This window comes from Bos grunniens, chromosome 3 (genome assembly GCF_055505025.1).
Source record: "Bos grunniens cultivar Pamir isolate PY7600 chromosome 3, Bosgru_T2T1.0, whole genome shotgun sequence".
Lineage (NCBI taxonomy): Eukaryota > Metazoa > Chordata > Mammalia > Artiodactyla > Bovidae > Bos > Bos grunniens.
Genome location: NC_141167.1, coordinates 75,265,949 through 75,280,146, shown reverse-complemented (window position 1 = coordinate 75,280,146; position 14,198 = coordinate 75,265,949). Strand labels below are relative to the sequence as shown.

At 38.2% G+C, this 14,198-nt stretch overlaps 1 protein-coding gene across 1 annotated transcript in view; it reads left to right on the top strand.

Annotated features, from left to right (window-relative positions):
* Positions 1–14,198, top strand: part of DPYD (dihydropyrimidine dehydrogenase) — a 927,694-nt gene that overhangs the window by 667,772 nt on the left and 245,724 nt on the right. The window contains exons 17-18 of the mRNA XM_086391370.1: positions 13,042–13,162; positions 13,980–14,099. Of these exons, the coding sequence (XP_086247496.1) occupies positions 13,042–13,162; positions 13,980–14,099 (241 nt within the window). The remainder of the gene's footprint in view (positions 1–13,041; positions 13,163–13,979; positions 14,100–14,198) is intronic.

The window sequence follows — 14,198 nt, the reverse complement described above, 5'->3', positions numbered from 1 at the left end:
AAGCTCCTTTCTAAAGGAAAATTATCAAAGACAATATCTTGCTGTCAGAAAAGTATGTGTGCTAGGTATCTTGACCACGATTCATTGGAATAGATTTTGTATCCTGAGCAAAAAAGTGACCACCTACAGACTAAAGAAAGAGAATAGCAGGCTATCGGGGAGTCTGGTGTCAAAGGCAATAAGGCACTCTATATTTGGTGCTGGCTAACTATCATTTAGAACTCTTAATTGTAAGAAACAGAAACCGATTCTGGTCTCAGAAGTGAAAAGGAAATTTATTGGAAGTATACAAGATGTCTAAGAGAAGCAGAGAAGGCAGGAACGCCAGGCTTAGAAGAGGGACAGAAACCAATGGATCCAGAAAATGGGCAGCAAGGATTTTCCCCATAATGCAGCCTCTACCAGGGCTGATATCAGCCATCGGTGCCTTTGTTGGGCACTGTCAGGAGATGCTGCACCACACACTACACAAAGAAACGTCAGCCAGTTTTCTGATTATGAGATTGGAAATTTGGGCTGGAACAGAACAGCAGTTGGCCATGCGTAAAACCATATTATTGTTTATTAGTTGACAGAGAACAGGGACAGAAAAATTCTCTCTTCAGTGGGTTCCATATTGGTGATACTTTCTGTGTCCCACCAAAACTTCATGCAATGAGGATTTAACAAAATAAATGGGAAGGGTGCGAAGTAGGAGGAATGGCCAAAAAAAAGAATTATTCTGCTTGTATCTGAGAATCTTCTGTGTGGGTTTGGTTTTGAAATATATAGATTCTGCGGCAGATCATAGCAAAATTGAATTGGAGAACCAAAAAAGGCAATATAGGAAAAAATAGAAAGGGAGTAGAAGTAGAAATGAAAAAATAGATACTGAAAAGTAAGAGCAAATTCATTAATATCACAGAATTTCTAATCCTAAAAACCATAGACACCAACTCTTAAAGGAAAACAAGAGAGTAAGAGCTGCTTTTTGTCACTGATTTCACCAAAGTGTCACCAGAGCTGCTGTGTGTCCTACGGATATGAAAGACATCCCAGACCCCAGAGGCCTGGCTCTTCCTTTGTCAAAAATATTTCCTTTACCTTCTTACTTCCCCATATATACTTGTAAGAAGCCTCCATAATGGGGTGGGAGGGGGTAGGCTCACTATGGTTCCTTTCCTTTACACTTGAAAGACTTTAAAATAGAGAATCTTCTTTTTACACACGTAAGTTCATACATACACACACACACAGCCTGTGTAATGCATACTCTTATAAACCATGAGTATGAATAGATAAGTATATAAAAATTAAATTGCATTCAGATTGCTCAAAATTTGGGAGAAAATATAAAATCCATGAATTTCCTTTCAAGAGTTTGTGAAAAACCACACTTCCTACAGGTCACGTTCTAAATCTTCCCCATCCCATATTTTTACACAAAAACTTTTGAATAAAGTCACCCTTCTTTTAGTTATCTCAAAATCTTTTTCAGCTCGTAGAGTGAAATCAGTCTACTGTACTGGCAAGACAAAGACCTAGCTAGGTACCTCTTCCTAGCTCTCATAGCAGCAGTAGGAAGAAATCCCTTAAGGAACTGTACCAACTTGTTATGGATGCATTCCCTTAGCTGAAACCATTCATTGCCAAGGGATTGCAGTTTTCTCTGCTATGTTATTTAAAATTCCCTCGGCAATAATTCCTTCTTGCTTGGATTTCATAAAGTTCCCAGAACAGAAGCATGACTTCCCTAGACTCCCTTCAGCCTAAATGTATCAGCATTATGGGTGCTCCAGGGCAGAAGGCGGTTTTACACTAGCCTCCTCCCTGTGTCGGTTAATCATTCACACCAATACGGGGTTATAAAGATACTGAGGTTTTGTGCTTCTGGTTGTTTTTAACTCTAGCATTCAGAAATGTGGACTAAGTGAATAGACCAACAGATGTATAAAATATCAATTGTTACACTGTTTACACTAATGTTTTGCATTAAGAAAACAAATGTCAAGCTGCCTGAAGTCTGCAAAGAATAAAAACTCCTTGTTATACACTTAAATACTCACTTGCCCTTATCTAAAATGAATCCACACACAGTAGTGCAAGTGACTGCTGGCATTTCATTACCTACTGAAGCCTTTTGAGTGTGTTCTGAACAGTGATTCGGAAGCCTGCTGAGTTTCAGTTTGGCTCAGCTCGCCCACAGTTTTGAACCCCTACTGGTGGTATCAGCAAAACATGTGCATAGCCTATTTTTCCATAGAGTAAGATTTTTCAAGTTACTCTGAGTAACCTCATTAAGAAACTATGGACAACACTCTTTTTGCATGATGGACAATACTAACCTTTGAATTCACAAATAAATGACACCCCACATATAAGGAAAGATCAAGGTCTTTGCAGGGCCTCAGCATAAATAATGCTGAAAAGAATACGCCATTTTCACAAATGTTTTAATATAGAGGATTTTGAAGCATCTCTATTTCTATGAACTATTGCCAGAATATGATTCTCAACGTGCATTTGTTTGCCTGTGAAGATAGACATGGAGCCTGTGTCATTCTTGATTTGGGTGGGGAGAGGGATGATAAAAACTAAAACAAAGGAAGTAGTGATGGAAATACCCAGCATAGGCAAAGGAAAATCATTGTGAAGCAGAAGAGAATGACTGGCTGTAACTGACCGACAGGTCACGGATCAAGTATGGGTGCAAACAGGGCAACTGCAGGTCAACTCAGGCAAGACTCAAGGAGATCTTATCCAGAAAGAAGTGGGCAAAGGATAAAGTCCAGAAATGCAAGAGTTCAGGCAAGCAGAATGGATATGAAAGCAAAAGCAGACTTTAGGATAGAATATTAGAGACCCAATGCACCTGTAGGAAGTTTACAAAGGTCTCTTCATGACATTATTAATTACCATTACTTTCTTTTATCAACAAGAGACATGGCAGTGAGGTAAGGACTGGCATATACTCCGATTCCCCTGGCTGTACTCCCCTGATGGGTAGACTTGGCCTTTCAGACACAAAAGTACCATCTACTTTATCCATAGATTTCTGCACAGTCATTTCCAGTGTCCCACATCACAGCAATGACTCTTCCAGCAGATTCTGAATCAAAGATGAAGTAGCTATCTACACTCTCCAATGATGACTCTGAACTGTCTGAATGGAGGACACCCAACCATTGTCTGCTACTATTCCCTTAAAACAGTCTTTTTCAGGAGAAAATTAGTCCTGGTTCTTGGTATTGGGCCTTTTCTTACTCAGGAGTATATATATTGTCCATTGTTGAGTAAAGTGGCTTGATTTTTTTCCAGGAGCTTCCAGGAAAGCTGAGGTTGAGATTTGTTGGGATTCCATTTAGTTTGCCTGAGTTTCTCTCAGTTAGACACTCTGGGGTCATTTGGGTGAGTTTCTTTTCCTTCTTTAACTTTCTTAGAATTTACCCTAATCCTATCACAGAGAGAATTTAAATCCAAGTAAGGAATTGAAGCCTCTGGGAATCAGGCAGATAGATGGAATTAAAAGTGCAAAAGAGTTTTGGAGGAGTAACACCTGTGGAAAAAATAGGCAGGACTCAGGATTGAAGAAGGGGAGCAGTCAGACCCGGAAACAGATATGAGAAGAGTCTTCACCAGCCCAACAGAGAACTGTAGGGCAGAGATGGCCGACTAGAGGAATCCTGCATTGGATGGAATGGCTGGGTCCTTATACCAAGATTTTGCTGTCCATTGCCTGAGGCCTCCCCAAGAGGACCCTGACCCCAGTTTATAAGCTGAAGGTAACTTGGAAAGGTGAGCAGTTGGCTCACCACACTGCTGCAACTGAACATAAGTCTTTTCCTGAAGGAAGGTCTGGGTGGTGCCTGACTCAGTCTATCAGAGTTGCCAGCTTCTGCGTGTCTTCACAAGAACATTTCAGAACCCAGTTAAGTCACCTTGTGTATCTATTCATCTGTTCTTGCGAAAGATTAGACAATTTTTCAACAGTTCAAAAAGTTGATCCACTTACAGAATCTGAGTTCAGCTTGTTTGTTTTGGTATAATTTGGGGTTCCTAGAATAGAGGCTCAAGGTATTTGTATAATAAGACAGCAATAGTGCTATAAGGAAGAGTTTCCATAAGACATTCATTGACTAGCATAGCACTGTGAGCAGGTGATGTCCATTGGCCTGATTAGTGATCAGATATGTCTTCTCCAGCTTTATTGCCTTAGTCAGTAGAAGCAATGGATTTATAGTTGGATTAAGATAGGATCAAGATAAATCAAAGAAGTCTGAATCTGCTTCCATAGGAGCAAATTATGGAGGAGAAAATTTGAACAGTTTTCAGAGCTGACCTCCACATGAACAATTGCCATTTGGAACAATGAAGTGAGCTGGTAGACCAGAGGGTCCTCAGATGAGATAAAAATAATGACTCAAAGAACACTTATTTCTTAAGAATTACGTATAAATAGTCCATGGCAATTTTCATCCATCTGTTAAAAGTTTAAGGTTCTGAAACTGTGTGTGGGAATGGGGAAAAATGACACTAGAGATATCAGAGGAATCATATGCTAGAGAAATGCTGTATGAATGGAAGAAAAAATAGCATTAAGCCCTAGTCACAGGGAATGGTATTTAAAGTAATACAAGTTCCCTTTAACTGACAAAACTGTGTGTAGACTTCCCCAGCAAACCCCAGAGACCACTAACTGGGTCTTGAGGCAAGGTTAGGGGTACACACTCTGGAAAACCTTCAATATCCTAAAGATTCAGACAGAAAGGGCCATGGGCAGCCTGGGACCTCAGGGAGATTTTAATGTATTGCGGGGCCCAGGAGGGCACTGCTGTCTTGAAAGCAGTTCACTACCTGGTAGAGGACAACAAAAGACTGCTTCCAAATTCCACTGGCTTGTGGAGCAAGAGCTACGGATATCTCCAGCTTATTTTGGCTCCTTTGAAGGGAAGGGGCAATTGTTTCCTTTCTCACTGTGGAAAACTGGTCCACATTTAGGAATTCTTCATTCTTTTGTTCAACACAGTATTTATTATCTTTAGTATCTCAGACTTTATAGAAAGTGATCAGGATAAAGGAGTACGATATATCCCGTAACAGACTGATAGTCTAGTAGAGATGAAAAAAAAAAAGATTATAAAACACCGTAATAAATGAAGTAATAAAGACATATTTTGGGAGTATTTAAAAAGGAGTCATTATTTAGTAATCCATCCTGTGTTGAGGTAGGAGGGAAAGGGTTATTATCCAAGGGACAAGAGATAAAGGACATTCCAGGCAGGAGAGAAAGGCCCAAAGCTAGACTCAGAATGGAGAAGGCTGTGTGTGCCTGGGGAGGAGAGAACACACAAGCAGTTAGTTCTGTGCTGTCTTCAACTTAAGGCACAGGGGACATGAAGGAAGAAAAGTATACCTATAAAATATTTTATACGTATATACATGACATGTATATACACTTATTGTATGTTCATATTACATGTTTGTTATATCCTCCCATCAATTATGAAGTGTTTTATTTTGTTTTGTTTTCAAGAATGGAGATAGTGTATATACATTTTTAACACCATTGTCTAACATAATTCATAGTGCCTGATATGGTTATTAGGTTACCTTGGACCAATAATTTTATACTCCCAATTTTCTTCTAAGTAAGTACAAATGAGAAAGTCAATGTTAATTTATGCAATGTGAGCTCTATCAATTCAACAGTATTTAAGTGCCTACTCTCTGCCAAACGCTGTGCTACGTGCTTTGAAGTGTTCTGAAATGAGAGCATATCAGGATCTCCTTTTTCATACTTAACATCCATTGCATGTATGCTCAGTCATGTCTGACTGTTTGGAACTCCATGGACTGTAGCCTGCCAGACTTCTCTGTCCATGGAATTTTCCAGGCAAGAATGAATACTGGAGTGGGTTGCTATTTCCTCCTCCAGGGGTTCTTCTCGACTCAAAGATTGAACTCCTGTCTCCTGTGTCTCCTGCACTGCAGGTGGATTCTTTACCACTTTAGCCATACATTTTTTTGTGTGTGTGTGGACTGTAATTCCTAGGAGACTCTGCCTTCCTCATCTGACTCATCTTTGTCTCCAGCAGAGGCCAGTTGGAGTGGCTTGTGGTCAGTAAATATTTGTTAAAATGATAGAACCCATATTGCCTAGAATGACCCTGGCTTTAATTTTCTATTTATGTTTAGAAAGCGAAAGTGAAATTGTGAAGTCGTGTCCGACTCTTTGCGACCCCATGGGCTGTAGTGTACTAAGCTCCTCCATCCATGGGATTTTCCAGGCAAGAGTACTGGAGTGGCTTGTCGTTTTCTTTTCCAGGGGATTGTCCCAACCCAGGGATCAAACCTGGGTCTTTTGCACTGCAGATGGATGCTTTACCATCTGAGCCACCAGGGAAACCCTATTTATGTTTAAATACCCTTGAAATTATCTTGGGCTTCCCTGGTGGCTCAGTTGGTAAAGAATCTGCTTGCAATGTGGGAGACCTGAGTTCAATCCCTGGGTTGGGAAGATCCCCTGAAGAAGAAAATGGCTACCCATTCCAATATTCTGGCCTGGAGAATTCTGTGGATTGTACAGTCCATTCATATTTTAAATGAAATTTGTAGTGGTATAATTTACTTAAAACAGAAAAAACACATTCAAATCAAAACATTGATACATGTTGACAAATGTCTATACTCATGTAAGTACCATCACAATCAAGATACAGAGCATTTTTTAATTTACAAAAGTTACAAAATTTCCTTACACCTTTTCCCATTTAATCTGTCTCCCATCCCCAAACCTCAGTCACAGCAACCAATTCTGTGCTTTCTATCAGCATAGTTTTCCTTTGTGGAATTTCATACAAATGTAATCATATAGCAAATACTCCTGGTGGCTCAGACAGTAAAGAATCTGCAATGCAGGAGATGGGGTTTGATCCTGCAATGCAGGAGATGAGGTTTGATCCCTGGCTCAGGAAGACCCCCTGGAGAAAGGAATGACAACCCACTCCAGGATTCTGGCCTAGAGAATTCCTTGGACAGAGGAGCCTGGCAGGCTCCATGGGGTTGCAAAGAATTGAACACAACTGAGCGACTATCACTTTCACTTTTTACTGAGAATAATGTTTTCTTAATTCTGTCCAAGCTGTTGCATGATTTCTTAGTTGTTTTTTTTTTTTTTAATTTCTGACTAGTATTCCATTGTGTAGACATGCCAGTTCATTCTACTAATGGATATTTGAGTTGTTTTCAATTTGGAGCTATGTTGAAAAAGTTGCTATGAACTTTTGTGTGCAAGACTTTGTGTACATATATGTTTTCATGTCTCTTGAATATATCTTAGAATGGAATTGCTTTTTAGATTGGTAAGTGTATATTTACCTTTATAGGAAAGTACCAAGTGATTTTCCAAAGTGACTGTGCCATCATTAGAACTCTTATGTCAGGAAAACTGGTATAAGAAGGACATATGCTAAAATACAAGTTAACTTAAAACATCTACATTCCTATGCTTAGCTGGAGTAATTAACTCTACCTGTCTTGCTTTATTAACATAGAAGGATAAATACATCACTTCTGCCTGTTATTCTGAACCTGCATCTAGTCTGACAGGTATAAATGAAGTAGAAGCCTTTTATAGTTCTCGTTTACAATTGATGGCTGCATTTTACTTTAGGGGGCAATTTTGCTAAAGAAGATGATGGTTTAGGACATGATAATGGGAAAGAAAATTAAAAAGGTGAAATGGGTACTGAGATTGATCTTTTGGGCCCCAGTTCTCTCTGTCAGAAAAGTGGACGTAATGAAAATGCTAGCATGTCATGTGAATTAAGACTTAGGAGTTCCTTAGTGGAAAACATTTCATAACTGGTAAAATTTTTCAGTGGATTCATTGAAATGCCACCTTCTAAGAAAGCCATTTTGAAAAGAATTGTACAGAGTGAAAATTACCAGGGAAATTGGAGAAAAATGTTTCTTAAAGTCAAAAATTTCACTTGTAATTTAGCTTATCAAGAAATTCTCACAGTCTCATTCTCTGGTGCTTATTCCTTTGTACCAGGGCACGAAATCAATGAGATTTGATGTCCTAGGTAATTGGTGGAAATACCTGTCCTACAATGGAGAGGTCATCCAAGGGTCCTCAAAAGCAACAGGGTGCATCATTTGTAGAGCCTCCTTCATGTGTAACTAGAGACATACTAGTTACTGGAATTAAAAATTATTATCTTGTGGCCCAGATAGAAAATTAAGCTTTTAAAAATAGCCAGTTTGGGACAATGGAGATTTCTGCAACAGTCTTCTCAGAACTACATTTTTTGCTTTTTGTTACTATCGTTGTTGTTTCTTATTTCATAGGAAGCTATTCCAGAGTGTATTAATTACAGACAGACATAGATCTGCTCCTCATTAAAATTGTCACAGAGGTCACATTTAGCTCTAGTTTGCTTTTATCCTCTTCTTAGCATATCACAAGCTTAATCTGGTGCTTTTATGTCACATAGTACCCTCAAGACCACCAGGTGCTTTCCTGGTCTGTCATTCAATCCTTAAGGGTTTCATTGCTTTCCTGCTTGTGATAAGACACACCTCCATCACAGGACAACCCATTCTGCTGCCTCACAATTTTCTTTGGTGATCACATAAATGACAAAGGGGTTAATAGATATTAAAGTAGCACACACACATACAAGCAGTTGCTGGGGGAGAGATTACAAATCACAATCAGGGAGGGGCATTGTGCATATCTGTAGGAAAAGCCAATAAAAACTTGGTGATACAGGTGAACTTTGTGTGGACTAGACACTTTAAAAGATTTGTTCAGTTTAGTTGCTCAGTTGTGTCCAACTCTTTGTGACCCCATGGACTGCAGCATGCCAGGCTTCCCTGTCCATCTCTAACTTCCAGAGCTTGCTCAAACTCATGTCCATTGAGTTGGTGATGCCATCCAACCATCTCATCCTCTGTTGTCCCCTTCTCCTCCTGCCTTCAATCTTGCCCAACATCAGGGTCTTTCCCAATGAGTCAGTTCTTCACATCAGGTGGCCAAAGTATTGGAGTTTCAGCTTCAGCATCAGTCCTTCCAATGAATATTCAGGACTGATTTCCTTTAGGACTGACAGGTTGGATCTCCTTGCAGTCCAAGGGACTCAAGAGTCTTCTCCAACACCACAGTTCAAAAGCATCAATTCTTCAGCACTCAGCTTTCTTTATAGTCCAACTCTCACATCCATCCTTACATGACTACTGGAAAAACCATAGCTTTGACTAGATGGACCTTTGTTGGCAAAGTAATGTCTCTGCTTTTTCATATGCTGTCTAGGTTGGTCATAGCTTTTCTTCCAAGGAGCAAGGGTCTTTTAATTTCACAGCTGCAGTCCCCATTTGCAGTGATTTCAGAGCCCAAGAAAATAAAGTTTGCTACTGTTTCCATTGCTTGCCCATCTATTTGCCATGAAGTGATGGGACTAGAAGCCATAATCTTCATTTTTTGAATGCTGAGATTTAAGCCAGCTTTTTCACTTGTTAGGCTGTTCTTTTTCCACGATTATCAACCATTTTTCTTCAGAATCTTTCTTGATTTGTAAAAAGGCCTTCGTGAATTTCATCCTTTTAGACAGTCTCTGTCATAAAATGTATTTGTTTTTCTTAAACCCAGACATAATCTATAAATTTATGTATATATAATCAATTGAAAATCTATGAAATTATCATTTATTCTTCTTCCATTGACACAACAGAATTTTTTGAGTGCCTACAGTGTTATATGCTTAGAATTGGAAAAGAAGTCCAAAACTGTCTTCTTTTATTGACTTTTTGTTGGTGTGGATAATGTTAAAGTCTCGATTTGTCTGAGAGACTGTAGTACCTTTGTATATTTCTTATCCTAAAGAATTTTCAGAGGGGAGAATTAGAAATTGTCTAAAGTTTATTCATCTCAATAAGATTCAGAATATTGGGAACATGTGTACACCCGTGGCGGATGCATGTTGATGTATGGCAAAGCCAATACAGTATTGTAAAGTAAAAAAAAAAAAAAAATAATAATAATAAAAAGAATATCAGCCTGTGAGGAAGGGCGTCACCACCTGATGCTATCTGTAGCAAATGAGAAGATGCAGAGCACTATTCATTGCTTTTAAATCTTAATCATTCATAGCAAAAGTGTGAGGATTTTAGAAGTATGTGAATAGTTTCCCCAAAGTATACAGGTTCATTGTTTTGTGTTTATTAGCCTCACCACATTTTTAGTAGTATTAGAATATTCCCCATTATGCCTGTCAAACAAAACTTTGCAATTTACAGAGCAGTCATTAAGTTTTATAATAATGTTGGCTAGAAGTTGTTTTTAAAATTCTGACAATCAAATTATGTTTCAGCTTTGTATGAGGATTAGTAAACAGCTAGCTCAACTGTGTATAGAAACAGGTAACATATGTCTTACTCACTATAAACTTAAGGTTAACAGCATAAACCTTACCAATAGAAATATGGTGGTTTAGTTGCTAAGTCATGTCCAACCCTTGCTACCCCATGAACTGTAGCCTGCCAGGCTCCTCTGTCCATGGAGTTCTCCAGGCAAAAATACTGGAATGGGTTGCCATTTCCTTCTCCAGGGGATCTTTCCGACCCAGGAATTCTTTCCAGGATTCTTCCAGGCCCAGGATTCAGGAGTCTTCCCGACCCAAGAGTTGAACCTGGGTCTCCTTCACTGAAGGCAAATTCTTTACCGACTGAGCTATGAGGGAAGCCCTATTAGAAGTATGCTGCTGCTGCTGCTGCTAAGTCAATTCAGTCGTGTCTGACTCTGTGCAACTCCATGAACGGCAGCCCACCAGGCTCCGCCGTCCCTGGGATTCTCCAGGCAAGAACACTGGAGTGGGTTGCCATTTCCTTCTCCAATGCATGAAAGTGACAAGTGAAAGTGAAGTCGCTCAGTCGTGTCCAACTCCCAGCGACCCCATGGACTGCAGCCTACAAGGCTCCTCCATCCATGAGATTTTCCAGGCAAGAGTACTGGAGTTGGGTGCCATTGCCTGCTCCGTATTAGAAGTATAGTGGCAGATAATTCAAGTAAATAAAGGTAGCCAATGGACCATAGTTTAAAAAAAAAAACAACTGAAAAATTTTGAACAAATTTCAAATTGAAATTAATAAAAGGCATTCATTCAAGGTATTCAACTAGTGAGAATCAACAAAGAAGAAAGTGTAACAAATGTTCAAAGTAAACTATACGGGCATGGTGGTCAATAGTATTGAAAGCTACTTAGAAACATATATCAGATTATTAGTGTCTACTGTATCTGAACCAGACAATATTTTAAATTTGTTTCACTAATTCTTCTCAGGCTACCTGCCATGTATTATGCAATTTAAAGATTCGATGATCTTTAAATTATTGGTAAATTCTGCCTTAAAGAGAGCTTTCACAAAGGACATGCAATTTGTATCATCTAGAGTTACTGTCATTTCTAGACTAAGTCCCATGGAAATTCATAACTTAAAAATGAAAATCACAAAGATGCAACTGCCTTCATAATGCCAATGCAGTGGTTATAAATATTTCATGAACATTGCATGGGCAGGGGCAGATCTCCATTTTCATGAGTTAGAATTTGTATGGTTAAGTCTCTAGATTTTACTATTCATAATGCACAGTATGCCCTGTAGAGCATTCTATATAGTGCTTTTTTAATATTTATGTTTAATGAAGAAATTACTGTTCTGAAAAGAGAACAAGCCAAGTCAAAGATTTCTTGTTAAAATTATTAGTTTGTTGAATAGAGACAATAACAATCTACAGAAATTACCTCATTGCAATGTCTTAGCACATACGTAACTTTTAGAGTAATACAAGATGACTGATCAAGATACATTAAACCTAAGTGAAAAGGTTCTTTTCTAAAGGTTAAAACATTAGAAATCTAGTCTTAAAAGAATTTGAAAGGTTAAAATGCAAAGAGCAACTTTCTTACATATAAAAATATTAATTACAAATGAAATACTTGCCTCATGTTCCATGGAGTAAATATATGTCTGTATTTTTCTGGGTGGATCTTTAATTAAAAAAAAAAAATAAAGCATTTTAACTTCCTAGGAAAATATTACCAAGTTCAATAATGAATTGCTATTGCATATTTTAATGTAATTTATCAAAGCACATTATCATTACCTGTCAGAATAAATTTTGCACTAAAAGTAATGAAAAAAAGGACTATTGTATGTGTTGAAATCAAAGAATATTACTACTGCTAAGTTATTTTCAATGGAAAGGAAGGTGATTGCCCTCTAAATGATACTTGTCCCATGAGAAACAAGAAGCCTGAAAAATCACAAGAAACAGGCTCAGGAAAATGTCTATGCCTTGCTTTTAAAAATGAGCGTTTGATATTTTGTTTCATTTTTGTCATTTTGATCAATTCTTTCAAGTAGATGAATGTTGAAAAGTACTGCAAAGATCTTAGTAACATTTACAGAAGTAAGCTAAAGTTACTGATCAGCTCGTGTATAACCTAAGGCTGAATTATCCCATATTAGCATATACTATATATCATAATTAGATCGACTAGGAAGTCACATATTTTCTTTTGAATATACTTCAACAAAACTAAGTCTTTTAATAATGAAAACAATAAGCTTCAGATTTCATATCATTCACCTGGGAGTCAGCTCTTCAAATATTTTTATAGGCTTAAACCAATGAGGTCGTTAGAAATTCTGTGATGTTTCTCAAACTTACCTCCCCAGAAGTCTATGCTTTATTTCTAATATTATTTAACTGTGAGTGGGAAACACTTTCCATTTGGTTCTTTGTAATTTTATTTTCCAAAGGCTCCCTTGAGGAATTTAACCTTTATGTGATGAATTTGCAGTTCACTTGAAGTGTGTTAACCTTCGTTCCCTAATGAGCCTAGGTGTAATACTGAGGAAGAATTTGAGAAATTTATCATGTAGCTCATTGTCAGGTTGGATTTGTCTTGCACATCTCCAGCTTTGCTGTTGTTCCAGTACACATTTTGATCACAATTCTTTAATTATTTTCTATATTTAACTGACCTATTTGAACAGGATCCAGAGCTGGTGCGGAACATCTGTCGCTGGGTTAGGCAAGCTGTTCGGATTCCTTTTTTTGCCAAGTTGACCCCAAATGTCACTGATATTGTAAGCATAGCCAGAGCTGCAAAGGAAGGTAAGAACCCAACTCACATCAGTTTGCCTCCTTATGTATTCTGGGCCTAAATTTCGTAGGCATAATAAAATGTATCTCATCTATCACTTTATGTGTACATCTCTGTTTAAACTTTAAGAAAGTTATTAAATTGAGCACTTGATCTCACAAATGTAATAGATCCATACCTATACTCAACCTAGTGGGTGGACTTCCAACTTTGGGCCAGGAATACAAGTATATCTATCATTTTTCCTAATAAGTACCTGCTTTACACACAAAGAATTAGAAAACAAAGCCACAGTCACAGCACACCACTGCAAAATAAATGACCTCATAATGTAACAGTCCAGCAACAGCATTTGAACTTTTAATGAAATTTTTTATAAGATAGCTGCTTCCACAGGTGAAATTTCTTATGATCTCCCTTTGTATTTGATGGACACTAGTACACTGCCTTAAACATATGCTCAATAAATATCTTGAATACATCAATTGTACAATCAGTGCATGGTTTTACAAATCATATATGCTTGCATGCTATCCAATGGAATTTGCATCCTGATTTGTAAAGATATTGTAAATTACCTGGAAAATAACACTGAGTACAAAACACAACTCTGTATAATAATTGGAAAAATAAAGTGGTGATAATTAAAAATTCTTATGTCTAGCATTTTAAGCATAATTATGGGAATGAAATTAGTGGATACATTTGAGGAGAGGAAAAGCTGTCAAGAGAAAGTAGTGTGTGCATTTTCCTGGATTGTGTGGGTTTGAATGGGTTTTAACAATTGTTCCTTTAAGAGCTGCAGATGAATGCTGTGTTTTTTCATAGGTGGGGCAGATGGTGTTACAGCTACCAACACTGTCTCAGGTCTCATGGGATTAAAAGCTGATGGCACACCCTGGCCAGCAGTGGGCCGTGAGAAGCGGACTACATACGGCGGAGTGTCTGGTAGGTGTTACCCTCTTCTTGCATTTCTGCTTCCTTGAGGATTGGTGAAAACTCAAGAGACCATGTTACCAGCAAGAATGCTGTGTCTTTTTTGATTCC